The sequence below is a fragment of the Paroedura picta genome, chromosome 7, assembly GCF_049243985.1.
Source record: "Paroedura picta isolate Pp20150507F chromosome 7, Ppicta_v3.0, whole genome shotgun sequence".
NCBI classification, from domain to species: Eukaryota; Metazoa; Chordata; class Lepidosauria; order Squamata; family Gekkonidae; genus Paroedura; species Paroedura picta.
In genome coordinates, this window is record NC_135375.1 from 71,172,627 (window position 1) to 71,186,478 (window position 13,852).

General features: G+C 41.0%; 1 protein-coding gene across 13 annotated transcripts in view; it reads left to right on the forward strand.

Moving 5' to 3' along the window:
- Nucleotides 1-13,852, forward strand: part of TRPM3 (transient receptor potential cation channel subfamily M member 3) — a 427,187-nt gene that overhangs the window by 362,813 nt on the left and 50,522 nt on the right. For 8 of the 13 annotated variants that reach the window (XM_077344811.1, XM_077344814.1, XM_077344815.1 and 5 more), the window contains 6 exons: nt 3,673-3,708; nt 3,868-4,008; nt 4,907-4,936; nt 8,948-9,237; nt 10,315-10,543; nt 11,111-11,278. In XM_077344811.1, coding sequence (XP_077200926.1) covers nt 3,673-3,708; nt 3,868-4,008; nt 4,907-4,936; nt 8,948-9,237; nt 10,315-10,543; nt 11,111-11,278 — 894 coding nt within the window. The remainder of the gene's footprint in view (nt 1-3,672; nt 3,709-3,867; nt 4,009-4,906; nt 4,937-8,947; nt 9,238-10,314; nt 10,544-11,110; nt 11,279-13,852) is intronic. The other 5 variants (XM_077344812.1, XM_077344817.1, XM_077344816.1 and 2 more) reach the window with 1 other exon arrangement.

Sequence of the window (13,852 nt, forward strand, 5' to 3'; positions counted from 1 at the left end):
AGCGGTTTCTCAGTGGAACAGGCTTCCTCGGGAGGTGGTGGATTTTCCATCTCTGGAAAATTTTCAACAGAGGCTAGACAGCCATCTGATGGAGAGGCTGATTCTGTGAAGGTTCAAGGGGGCGGCAGGTTACAGTGGATGAGCGATAGGGTTGTGAGTTTCCTACATAGTGAAGGGGATTGAACTAGATGACCCAGGAGGTAACTTCCAACTCTATGATTCTATGATTCTATTACTTATTCAGAACACCTCTCATCTGCTGAGGTTTAGGTATGAGGTGGACTCAGATCTCTGAGCCACCCCATCTCTCTGCTCACATCGCGCAGTGGAGGCTCAGAATGCCTTGGACACCGATAAGAGGATAGGATAGGAGATTCATAACCATGCAAGAGAGGTTAGACCAGATTTTACAGCTTTGTGTTACTAGTACTCCAGGTGATTGATGTCCCACTGTTGAACCCTCTGTTGCTTGAACACTCAACCTCCTCTTCCAGCTGCTCGTTGAGGCAAAGGTACTGGGCTATTGCTCCTCCTCCTTCATTGAAGCTGATGTTGAATTCTTCTTTCCTGTTTGATATAGTCATGGGAGAGATGACATCCTGCACTGCATTTTTCTGCTTTACTAAATGCACAATCATAGCATAGGTGGAGTTCTTCATCCAGCTCTCCCTGCCTTTCATGCAACAGATGGACAGACTTGATGCTGCATGAGAATGTAGCCATAGATGATGCTGCCACTACTCACCCACTTGCTCAAGCTACTCTGTATCACAGCAACAGTGTTTTGCACAGTGTGGTTCTACATGTAGAGCAGAACCACTTTGTAGCCTGGTGGAAAGACTGTTCCCTCCTGGGGTCTGGGCTGTGCCCTGGCAGTGCTGCTGGCTGCTCCAGAAGTCTGCTGAGAAGTGTACGGTTCTTCCTTATGTTCTGGAGAACTTAATCTCACCCATTGCACCCTGAGTGCAGGGAGCTTTTCATGGAGGGGCATCCTGTTCCTCCTCTGCTCTTCTTCCTCCCTCTGGCCACCACTCTTTCCTTTGGCAGCAACATGGTTAGGTGCTCTCTTGCAGGTGCCTGCAAAGGATGGAGGACAAGTGCTAGGGGGTTGCATCTATCCAGATATGGGCATGGTACACCTGGTACTCTACCACACAGGGTTCACTTGGGATGGTGCAGGAATGTAGGCTGGAAACAGGGTCCAAGGATAGGAGAATATGGGATGCACAGCTGCTTTCTGGTGCTGGACTGGGAGGGACCACGAAGGAGGGCACTTGAGGCTCCTGCAGCAACAGCAAGTTGGGATGTGAAAGGGGAGGATGCCCCCTCCAACCCTCTGAATCACTGCTGTCAGTCCTCCTGTGCTGGTTGTCCCTGAGCAGTGCTAACAACTCTTTTGCCTCTGTGGAGAGCTCCAGGAACTGATACAGGGAAGGAAGCTGTCCAGTGTTGGGGGCCTGTGATATGCAGAGAGTGGAGAACTTCTTTCCCCTATGTTGAGCACCCTTTGCACACACTTTCACCCTCATGGCACACAAAGGTGTTCATACTAAGCAAGAGTGAGAAGATTAAAATGTGGTTTTCTAATTTCTGCCCATCCCTAGTAATATCTAGATTCGTACAATATAATAACATTAAAATAATGTGTTTTAATAATGTGGAACTGACTGAATACCTAGCTTTCATTTTTGGATTATAGATAGAGATATTGTCATATACATTTACTTAATTACATTAAACATAGAGACTCCCAAACAATGAGTGCTATTAATGATGCATAATTTCTACTTTAAAAAATCATCTTTCTATATGATCAGTCCTTTCAGTATTATATCAACTATCCCAGTTCCCAAATTTAGCTCCAAGTGTTATAGCAAGTTCAGTACCAATATTTTTGCATATTCCATGGGACGCTTCTTGTACTAAAAATCAATAAAAATTGTCTGTCGCCAATCAAAAGATTTCTGTGCACGTTTCCTCCAGATATTTTGCTTTAATCCTGAAAATTTATCCATAATAATTATGAACCACATTTTCCACAGCTGTATCCCCAAATCTGGCAATATACACTGTTTCTACCTCCTAGGAATCAACATGCTAGGTGCTATTCATAAATGCAAGGCTATTTACCTTACCATACATACATACCAATTGTTCAGTACCATAGCCCAAGAGGCACATCTGTGATGAAAGATGTATATTTTCCCTATGGTAACTTTTAATTTTATCCTTATTCTAATAATTTTTATGATAATGTATTCACACCAAATGGGGAGCTTTCATTTTAAAAAAATAGCATCTAGCCCAGACCCCAGGAGGGAATTGTTTCTGTATTGTTTCTGTTTTATGTGAACTGTCCTGAACCTTTGGGGAGAATAGTATATAAATATAATAAATAATAAATAAAATAAATAATGAAGGGTGCACCTTTCCCACTGTATCTCTTCAAAGGGAAGAATAAGATGAAACAAAGAGAATTAGGAGAATGTTTACAACATATAGTTATAATTTAAAATAATATAGCAATTCAGTTTTACTGATTTAAAAATATATATCCCCCAAAGCAGCAGGAAATGGTAGCTACGGTTGGTTGAAGATGAAGCACTATTTTTATACCCTGCCAAATCAGCTTACAAACACCTTTCCTTTCCTCTCTGTGCAACAGGCACACTGTGAGGTAGATGGGGCTGGGAGAGCTCTGAGCAAGCTGCTCTAGAAGAACAGCTCTAAGAGAATTGCGACTAGCCCAATGTCACCCAGGTGGCTGCATGTAGAGGAGAGGGGAATCCAACCCAGCTCTCTAGATTAGAAGCTTCTACTCTTTAACTACGACTTCAAGCTGGCTCTCAGCATCATTGAGAAGTAGGTGGAGAATTGTTTCCATGTGGAATTATCCTTAAAGTAACAGTCGTTTAAAGTAGAACAAATTGCTTCCCATGCAAATTCTCACAAGAGAATCATTTCTAGAAAAAAATCACTAGACTGATCTATGTGTCTCTGCATTCAAATTACAAAAACAACAAATGGGCTAAGTCACAAAACCATGCATTGCTCATCACCATTTTCTGAATATATAACTCCTATAAGACGTATGACTGCACAGCAAAAAAAATCAGTTGCCAGATGCTATACTGAAAGGCCCGTTTTGAAAGACATTTTTTTCTTTCACTGTCAGTTGCATGAATACTTGGTTTGCTAGTAACAGGAATGAGGGCTGTCTTTGCAGGAAGTGGCAGCTATGATTGGGGGGGGGGGAATAGGCAGGGGCATTATGGATCCTGATCCTGCAGACTGCCAAGGATTCTATATTGGATTTATGAGAGTGGGAAGCCTAAAATAATATGGTTGAAGTATCTAGGAGGTATATGCATTCATCTTCTCTCAGAATCTGTTCTGTGAAATGCAGTCATAACAATGTGAAATAAGCAGAGACATATATTCAATATTGTGGTAGGCAGTCCCAGGAAATACTCCTGAAAGATGAGAATCCAGCAAGAGCATTCTGGACAATGCTTTACCTTCATGCCTTTTTTGTTGTTGTTGTTGTTCTGCAGTGGTGTCTCCTGTTTTCCTTTTCAGAAGAGCCTGAGTCCTGTGTTCTGAAATTTATTATCTTCTGTTACTGCTACCTTTTACTGCAACTTCTTATTTAATTTATGTCTTCTTTCCAAGCGTGAATATCCAGGTTTCGGTTGGATCTATTTTAAGGTGAATTAATTAACCAGCATAATAGTACTATCTTTTTTCTTAACTTGTTTATTTAATTTTTTAAAACTCTCATAGTTATAGAAAAGTCTGTGGAACAGGCAAAATAATCAGCTTTTTCTACCCTTTGTCTATTTGTTTTTTCTTCCAATGAAATTATAGGGAAACCTACCTCCAGACTATAGGATAAGTCTGATTGATATTGGCCTGGTGATTGAATACCTGATGGGAGGAGCTTATCGCTGTAATTATACTCGAAAACGCTTCAGAACCCTCTATCACAACTTGTTTGGCCCCAAGAGAGTAAGAATTGTTGGGGAGGGGTCAACTCAGGGTTGAGGGGGTGGGATAAGAGGTACATTAGCCATGTGAACTGCAAGACAAGACAAATGTTGACTGAACTGTATTTCTGATGCAAAAATGGTATTTGCTTATAATCTAATATGTGTTCTACAAACACGACACATAGGGAGCCAGTTCCCCAGTAAAGAATTATGAGAATTGCTGATGATCCTCATGGATGAGCTAAGTTAATATTCTGCCATTTTCTTCACTGGGATAATGATGAACCACTCGGCATTCATCGTTAGCTTTTCTACACAACAACCTGTAGTTGTAGTTCCTCACTTTAGCATTCTGATGTGATGAGTCAATACTGATATAATGAGTCATGAAGCCATTTTGTAGAAATGCACAAGCAGTGAAAAAAGTTTGGCGGGAGAATGTCCATGTTTTGTGACACATGCAAGAAACATAAGATTGGTTTGAACTTTCCACAAGGCATCTTTCATGCCTTCCCCTTCTTTCTCCAGACCTTTGCATACAAATATCCAAACCCTGAAAAACCATTCCTGAAGTGCCTGTTCTTTTTCTTTCTTTTTTTTTCATTCTGGAAACCCTGTGGGATCCAACATGGCAACTTGTAGTGGACAGAAATACTCTGGCACTACCGTGCCACCACTTTCTCACCAAAGCAGGGGGGTGGGATTTCTGTCAGTTCCCCATTGCATGAACCTCCCTGCCCTGCAACTCCTGTGATCTAACCTAACAAAACCATATAGTCTTCTAATAGATATACTGGATTCCCATCACCAGAACAGTGTGTCTCGACATAGATATTAAAGGAGGTTTTATTGTTGATAATCTCTCTGCTTTAATGAGCACACTATAAATAATGGCTCTTTTCTTTTTCTGTCTACAGCCAAAAGCCCTGAAACTCCTGGGAATGGAGGTAACCAGCATGTAATAAATTTTGATGACTTCCCCCCTCTTTTTCATTATCAGAACCAAGCATATGTATTGCAACAGTGGATTGTACTTCATGGTGTAGTTACTAAATGGATGAGCTTTTACAAAAGAAAAGTGAATTCATAGAATCATAGAATCATAGAGTTGGAAAGGGCCATACAGGCCAACTAGTCCAACCCCCTGCTCAACGCAGGATCAGCCAAAGCATCCTAAAGCATCCAAGAAAAGTGTGTATCCAACCTTTGCTTGAAGACTGCCAGTGAGGGGGAGCTCACCACCTCCTTAGGCAACCTATTCCTCATGACTAATACAGTGAATCAGCAGTGGCATGTGATGGGAAGGAAGACATTCACTGACAATGCTGTACAGTTGCTGGAGGCAATAAGGGCATTATAAGGAGGACGGACTGTGGCTCAGTGGTAGAACATCTGCTTGGCCTGCAGGTGATCCCAGGGCTGATTCTGCACTTTGTTTATTCCATTGTGGATCCTGCTGAATTCATATCAATTTGAACTCAGGTCTTCCTCTATCCTCCCTCTCAATTGAAACAGAAAAATATTCTGCATGTGATTAGGGAAGCTCAGAAGGGGGGGGGGGAGCCAAGAACAGCAGGAGCCTCTTTCTTTTCTTGAAGGGGGGTATTGGAGACAGCAGAGGAGGGAGAATAAATCCAAGAGGCAAATCTCTGCCGAAGTTAGAGCTTCAGGAGCTTCTGCCAAGAGAAGTTAGAGCTTCCCCTTTAAGGGAAGCTTGCAATCTGGGAACGAGGAAGCCTTTGAACTGATCCCCTGGCCAATCAGGGCTTTTCTACAACATTGGAGGCTCGGCAGCAAGTTATTTCAGGGAAACCAGACAGCTGCATGCTTACTGATGGCGATTTTTCAAATATCGAGGGTTATATCCACTCCAGGATATTGTGGGGCGAAGGTAGAGTCACTCCGGATCAATCATGTTTGTTGCAGATAAAAAATTTAAATCGTCCAAAATAAAAATGGAAATCGCATTCACTGTAGATGGCAGAGATTGAATCGACCTGGGATTGGAATAAAAGCTCTATGCAGATTCAGCCCAGGTTCAGTCTCAGAACCTTCAGCTGAAAGGATCAGATAATCAGTGATGTAAAAGACCTCCTCTACCTGAGAGCCTAGAGACCTGCTGCTAGCTGAGTAGGCAGTACTGACCCTGATGGACCAGTGGTCTGGTCTGGTCTGGTGTAAAGCAGCTTCCTTTGTTTGTTACATACATGAAGGACAGCATCTAAGCGGCAGTCCATAGCTAGGTAAAAGTACTTTCACAAGCTTTCCAGCACCCTGTGGGAGGAAAAATCCATTCTTCTACCCACACACAGACACACAAGGCATGACTGCTGTGCAAAGCTGTTAAAAATCATTAGCAAAAACTCAGCCAATTCCACAATTCCACACACTAGCTTCCTCTTAATATATCATGAATATAGCTTTTATATACCCGCTTTTCATGCAAAATGTTTTCAGGTAGTTGCAGCTTGCAACAAAGTTTTGAATATGGTCAGCAAGGTATTCATAACAAAATGCATCTGCTCAGGGAAATTTGAGATCATGGAAATAACCTGTTTGCAACATGCTATACAAAAGGAATACAAGAAAATCTTTCAGCTTCATCAACAAGAAATCCAGTGACAAGTAACAGAATGGTAACTCTGATACCCTGTTATGGATAAGAATGAAGTGAAAGCAACCCCAAAATATATACAATGGCAGTGCTAGAATCATGTTGTTGTTGTCAGCTATTCAGTCATTTCCAGCTGTTGGTGACCCAATGGCTAAGGTGACCAGAATTTTGGGGCTGGATAGCGGGATGTGATGCCGCCACTGCCACGGCGAGGTGCGTGTGTTCGGTGGTGGCGTGTGCGGTGGCAGCGCAGTGTGTTTGGCGGCGGCAGCAGGGCAGCGGCTCCCTCCCTCTTTGGCCTCACCTTGCTTCCTGCACGCCTCTCCGTCAAGCCTCCCACACGCCTACGCGCCTTTTGTGCACCTGCGTGGCATCGGCTCTGGCTGGCGAGACAACCTGAGGCCCCGGGTGGGACCCGAGGCAAAGACCAAGGAAGCGGGTGTGTCCTGGGATTTTCAGGACAGATGGGCAGTTTACCAATGGCACAGCTGTCACCACAATCCGTGATCCTGCACCACCTCCCTCAGCTGCACAATGTTCTAGCCAGGGTCCATTTTGATTGTGTCTAACCACCATGTTTTTGTCAGACTGGTTTCTTTTTCCACTGACTAATCCTAGCATAATTGCTTTCTCCATTGAGTTGGATCGCATGGCCAAAGCAAGTGAGCCAGAGTTTTGTGATTTTGTCTACCAATAATGTGTCAGACTTTATGCACTGTAGTATTTCCTTGTTTGTGACTTTTTCTGTCCATGGAACCCGCAGAAGCCTTCTCCAACACCAAAGTTCAAATGAATAGATTCTTCTCTTGTTTGATACTTTCATCATCTAACTTTCATAGCCATAAGTGGCTAATGGAAATGTGATAGATCTAACTAATCTACATTTGGTATTCAGGCTTGTGTTCTTGCTTTTCCATGTTCGATTCAAACTCATCATTGCTGAGTGACCCAGAGCAATTTGACGTTTTATTTCCATACTACAGTCACCACTCACATCATATTGTGATCCAAGAAAAATGAATTCTTGAATTCATTCAATCACTTCACCATCAATTGTTATTGTGACAAGAACAGACTTTTTGCAGCGGTCATTATTTTTGTCTTTTTCATGTTTAAGAAAAGGCCAAATTTCTTTCTGACTTCATTGACCTTTGTAGTCAGCTGTTCAAGGCCTTCCTTAGTTTCTGACAGGAAAGTAGTGTCATCAGTATACCAAAGATTATTTATATCCCTTCCTCCAATCTTAATTGCAGTGTTTGATTCTTTGAGTTCAGTGTCTCTTTTAATGATCTCAGCATACAAGTTAAACAAGAAGGGGGAAATAATACAATATTGATGCACTTCTTCACTCTTTTGAACTGGTCAGTGTCACCAAATGGTGTCAGTACAATGGCTTCTTGGTTTGAATCACATAACAGAAGACAAAATAAAAAAGGGAAGGAGAAAATAAGACACTCAATATTTTTCCAGAAAAAAATAAAATGACAAAGGGTCAAAATTGCATGCAGTGATGATAGTTTTACAAAATGTAGTATACTGATGTGACTAGAGCTCTGATAGCATATTTACTAAAAATTCTAGTAGTTTCCACCAGATTTAAACAATATGCAGAGGCAGAAACTTGGAATGCTGTGTACCAGAATGGTGCTGTAGCCTGATCAATGCCAATGTCCCCCTGATGCCCCTTTTCCTCTTAGCACAACCCTAAGCAATCTCACTATCCCCAGAGGGCAGTACCATCCATTTTTGGAACAAATGTTAATGTTGTATAGAGTCCAAGTTGAACACGTGGCATTGGAGGAAAAGGTTTCAATTTTTTTAATCATGCCATTTTCCCAGTCTAAATCATCCCTTCCAAAAGCTGCTATAAAACACTGCTAAAAAAAGCTGTTCCCTCCACCATATCAATTTACTTCCTGGAGAAACACATTTCAGCTTCATGAAGGAATTTTTATGTTCCATGGTAGAGCAAATAGACCCCTGGGGTTCATTTAGCTTGAGATGTTAAGCACCCCATTGTCTAGGCCTTCCTGACTCTGCTACTTCAAGAAAAGTAGATGAGATCCAATGAAGGTTTGACCCTAATTTTGTACATAGGCTTGGGAGAGAACAGGTACAAGACTGTAGATATCCTTATGGGAAAATATGAATGCTGGATGAGTAACTGATTAAAGCAAACAAGGAAAGCAAGTTGGTAGGGCATATTTGTGTCACATGTGGCTGTAGCAAGGGAGCTATTTTCAAAACTGAAAAAGGAAAACTACAAATAACATAAATAAATGAAAATACAGCATAAGATGATTGACATGGTTTTGCTTTGTTTGTTTTTTCCTGCATTTAACAGGATGATGTTCCCATACGGAGGGGAAGAAAGACAACTAAAAAAAGAGAGGAAGAAGTGGATATTGACTTGGATGACCCAGAGATTAACCATTTCCCTTTCCCCTTCCACGAGCTGATGGTGTGGGCTGTTCTTATGAAGCGGCAAAAGATGGCCCTCTTTTTTTGGCAACATGGAGAGGAAGCCATGGCTAAGGCTTTAGTAGCCTGCAAGCTCTGCAAAGCCATGGCCCATGAAGCATCTGAGAATGATATGGTAGATGATATATCTCAAGAACTGAACCACAACTCCAGGTTGAGTAATTAGTTTAGTACTTAGTATTTACTTTAGTATTTATTAGTGTTTAGTATTTATTCCCATTAAAATTTATTAAAATTATGCCACTTCCCCTGAACTCTGTGCTGATACAAAGACCATACCAAGAAGTTTTACAATGCTCCCAAGTACTCAGACCTTGCCTTTGCACTCATAAACAGATTGTGTCCTGTAATGATGAAGTGGACATCAAAAATATTTGTCTGTGTACCTTTCCTGTTAGGACTTATTGTGCAGAAGGCATCCTTGGTTATTAAAGTTATAACAGCATATATAAGAGAGATTACAGTGCCTCAAGTATATAGGACCCAGACCATCTGGCTTTAAAAATGAGCACCTTAAATTATGCCTCTAAGACAGTAGATAGTCAGTGCAGATACCACTTAACTCAGATAATGTACTCTCAGTAACTCAAACCAATTAAGAATGTTGTTGCATGTTGTATCATCCTGGGCTGCCTGGTATAGTACCTTATAGTAGTCAAACCTAGAAGTTAGGAACAGATGGACATTGGTTTCTAGGTGAGCTTTGACCATACAGAGAGCCTGGGTGTACCCTCCTGTACCCGGTCAGTAGGAAGCCAGGGAACTGTAGTTTACAGAAAAGCATACATAGACATGCATAAACCCCTCCCACAAGTTTGGCCATTTGTTGTCGCTTACATCTTATGTTGTAAGAACCTCAGTGAGTTCATCTGCTATAAGTCCCTCAGAAATGTCTCTAGCTCAACTTTAAATAAATACCAAGTGCATAGACCTTCAGGTTGAATAAAAAGGACTGAGTGAAAAACTCCCTTAGGAACCTGAATAAGGAAGAACTAGTGAAAAATCACTTTAGAGAAGAAAGAAATGAGAAAGCGCTTCAGGTTCTTAGAAATTATGAATTAAGAAACTCAGCTAGGTATCTGACCTAAAACACCAACATTTGAAATGAGTGTCAGCAACTCAGTCAAGTCTATTGAAGTGTGATATAGCCCTTGCAACAGAAGCTGTTACCCATAGTTTACATTCCACAGAACAGATTGCATAAGCTAACAAAAACGCCCTGTGTTGCAGGGACTTTGGCCAGCTGGCAGTGGAGCTGCTGGACCAATCCTACAAGCAGGATGAGCAGCTGGCAATGAAACTACTGACCTATGAGCTGAAGAACTGGAGCAACGCCACATGCCTGCAACTTGCAGTGGCAGCAAAGCATCGAGATTTCATTGCCCACACTTGTAGCCAAATGCTGCTCACAGATATGTGGATGGGCAGGCTTCGGATGCGTAAAAATTCAAGTCTAAAGGTCAGGACTACTTTAAAATCAAATATTATCTTGAAGCTCAGCAGGAAATTATACAGAATTCTCCATAGGTGGTTTATTAATATGTAGAATTAATGGTGCCCTATCCTGTTACTTGCCAAAAAAATCAGTTTAAACTCTTAAAGGTAATGTCATTATGAGGCAGGACAGATGATGTAGCAAAAGGGACCTGCCCGTTCAAAAAATGTTTAGGATGACAAATCCTTAGGGAGCTCCATATGGCCAGTTGTTGCTCCTGACATCCCTCCCATGTTATGGCTGAACATTATGGCTGCACTAGCTGATGGTTTTGATAATCACATGCACTAAGTCAGATGCCTGAACTACCTAGAGCAGCGGTCCCCAACCTTTTTCCGGTTGAGGACCGCCTCGGGGGGGTGGGGGAGAGGCAGGCGTGGCTGCCGGTGGCCCGGTACCGAGGCCTTCGCGGCCCGGTACCAGGCGGCAGACTGGGGATTGACGACCCCTGACCTAGAGCATGTGTAAGCAACTGGCATAACCATAACCTGTTAATTGTGATGATTATTGTTATCATTATTATTGCTTTAGGTAATTCTAGGAATTCTACTTCCTCCTTCAATTCTCAGCTTGGAGTTCAAGAACAAAGATGACATGCCTTACATGTCTCAAGCCCAAGAAATCCAACTTCAAGAGAAAGAGCCAGAGGAACCAGAAAAACCAGTTAAAGAAAAAGAAGAGGAGGACATGGAACTCACAGTAAGCGAAACAACTTTGTCAAAGGTGGTCTACGTATTCATGGTTTACTTGCTAATGCCAGCTCTGTATGTTAAGGGTGTCTAATCCACTATTTCTCCAGGCATTCCCTACTAAATTTAATTATAACTTTGCTTAAGTAGTAATCCTGTAAACACCACAATTGGGTGCACAGGATGTGTATGTAGAGTGAGGAGCAAGATTATTCCCTTTTACTGTGTGCTGCTCTTGGACCTACATGTTGGCACAGAGACTACACACATCCTCGCTGCACTCATAGGCACCATTTATATGATTGGCAAGACATCTACATATGTAACCTCTACACACAAACATCATGCATACAGAATGAATGTTGAACAGGCTGCGCTCAGAAAAATTCCCTAACTTGAACAAACTGCTGTAAAAACAGTTCTGTTTTTGCTTTGACAAAACATAATTGAAAACTTTAAGAGGGTTACATACTTCTAAGCTTTTTAATGGATTCACAAAGATGTAAATGTATTTAAGATTGTACTGCATGCATTATTATAATGAATAACAATACATAGTTAAGGTGAATGAGAAAACTCACCATGGGTCACTTATCTAATTAAAATGTATGAGCACACAACAACATATCATGCTATTAGAAGCAACTCTATTACTTAGTGACCAGGCATGGAAGATTTACAGAAAGGATAGTTATGCCCCCAAATACAAACATTATTGACTATTATTACTGCAATACCTAAGTAAAATACAAACTCTAAAATATTTGGTTGTAGTGGGTTGGAACTTATGTATTATTTTTCTCACTCAAGTAGTATTTTGACTTACCCAGGATTTCCACTGATTTCTTCCTACCATGGCAATTGCTCAGGCCATCAAAATTGTTCTTCAGTCCACTGACCCCATCATCACACTGAGCAAAATTTCAGGGAGTACAGTGGGCTGAAGTAGGAATTGGAAACGTTCCAGCCTAAAACAATAACATTAATTTCTGAGCTCTCAGAAAGTTTCCACAGAAAAGTTTTTATGTTGTCATGTATCATTTAGATAGATCCAGGTTTAAATTTCAATAATGAAAAAGATTTTTTTTAAAAAAAAAGTCTGTTAAATTTATTATTCCATTATAACAGTGACGAGTAAACATTTAAAGCTTTCTTCAGTCTCTACTATGACCGAGTATTCCAGTCATCTTTTTAACCTGTCCCATCACTAGGGCTCAGACAGAATAACCCTGCCTAGTAAAATTAGGCTTAAGCAATATAAAATTCTCATATAAAGTCATTTTTTAAAGTAACTATGATGACAAAAAGCCAGACCAAATATAAAACTCTTGCTAAACTTTGGGCAACTGAGCAGGTTCAGACTTGTACAAGTGTCCGGAATGTATTTGCAATTAAACTAAAGAATATAAGGATATTTGAAATCATGAATGCATGTTAAACCTATAGTGATTTTAGGGGAGTGTGGAGTTTCTTTCTTTTTTAGAATATTCTGGTTCTGGCCTGTAAACTGGAATAGATAACCTCAGCAGTCATTCCATCTTTAAGAGTCCAGCAAGACTAGGGATTCTTGTGCTAATATACATTATAGTTTGCCTCCTTCTAGTGCCTCTAATAATTGTCATTTGCATACTTTCCCTCTGTTGATTACATTTCCTGCCATTTTATTTGCTTTTTTTGTTAAAACCCTGCAGTTTAAACAAGCTCCTCGGCAAATACTTCAAGAAAGGGATGTATCCATTGGAAGTAATTGTTTCCCTAAATGCTCCTGTGAGACTTTGGAACACTACTTTAAATGTGTATATTGTACACAAAAGGAATAATCAAGCCACTTCCATCTTTAAAAGTCCCCAAGCTGGTATAAGACCTCCCAAGATTTTTTTTATTTTGTGATTGTAGCTATGGATTGGTCTCTCAGTGCCCATAGTCTGTTGAGGAACAACAATTAAGTTTTGTTCAATTACGTTTTGTTAAAAATGAGGCTGTTTCCTACAGGGCACCAGCAAGAGCTGTCCCCAAGACCTTGCCTGCGGGCAAACAGAAGGCTCTCCCTACAAGACCCAAAATTCAGGGAAGCAGAAGACGCTAGGCACAAGATCAACCTACAGGAACCCTATGCAGGCAAGATCCTGGACACTGGAAAAAGAGGCAAAGATCAGAAACCAGCATAAGATTGACAGGTTACTCTCTCCTGAAATGAGCTCAGTCATCTTTAACTGTTGTTAATTATTGCTGGCTTCTGATCAATAAATGAAGTGCTTATTCATATCAAATAAGCACAGCTTGTTTCATGAGTTCAAATGTAGTCAATAGTAATTGTCCTCTCTCTGTGATGCTCCCGGTTCCTTTTCTCCAGTACTGTGTATCCCTGTAGTCTGTGAACTCCTTCCCTGCTGACATTACAGGAGCACAGTATGCTGAAATAGATTGCTTTGTTTCTACAGAAATAGTATAGTTTTGCACCTTACCTCCTCTCAACGATTTGACAAACCCTCTACCATTTTCCCCCTCTGACTGACATTAATCTTGATGATGTACAGCACTTACTTCTCTGAGGATAAGATTTTGCAATCAGATTTTGTTCAAT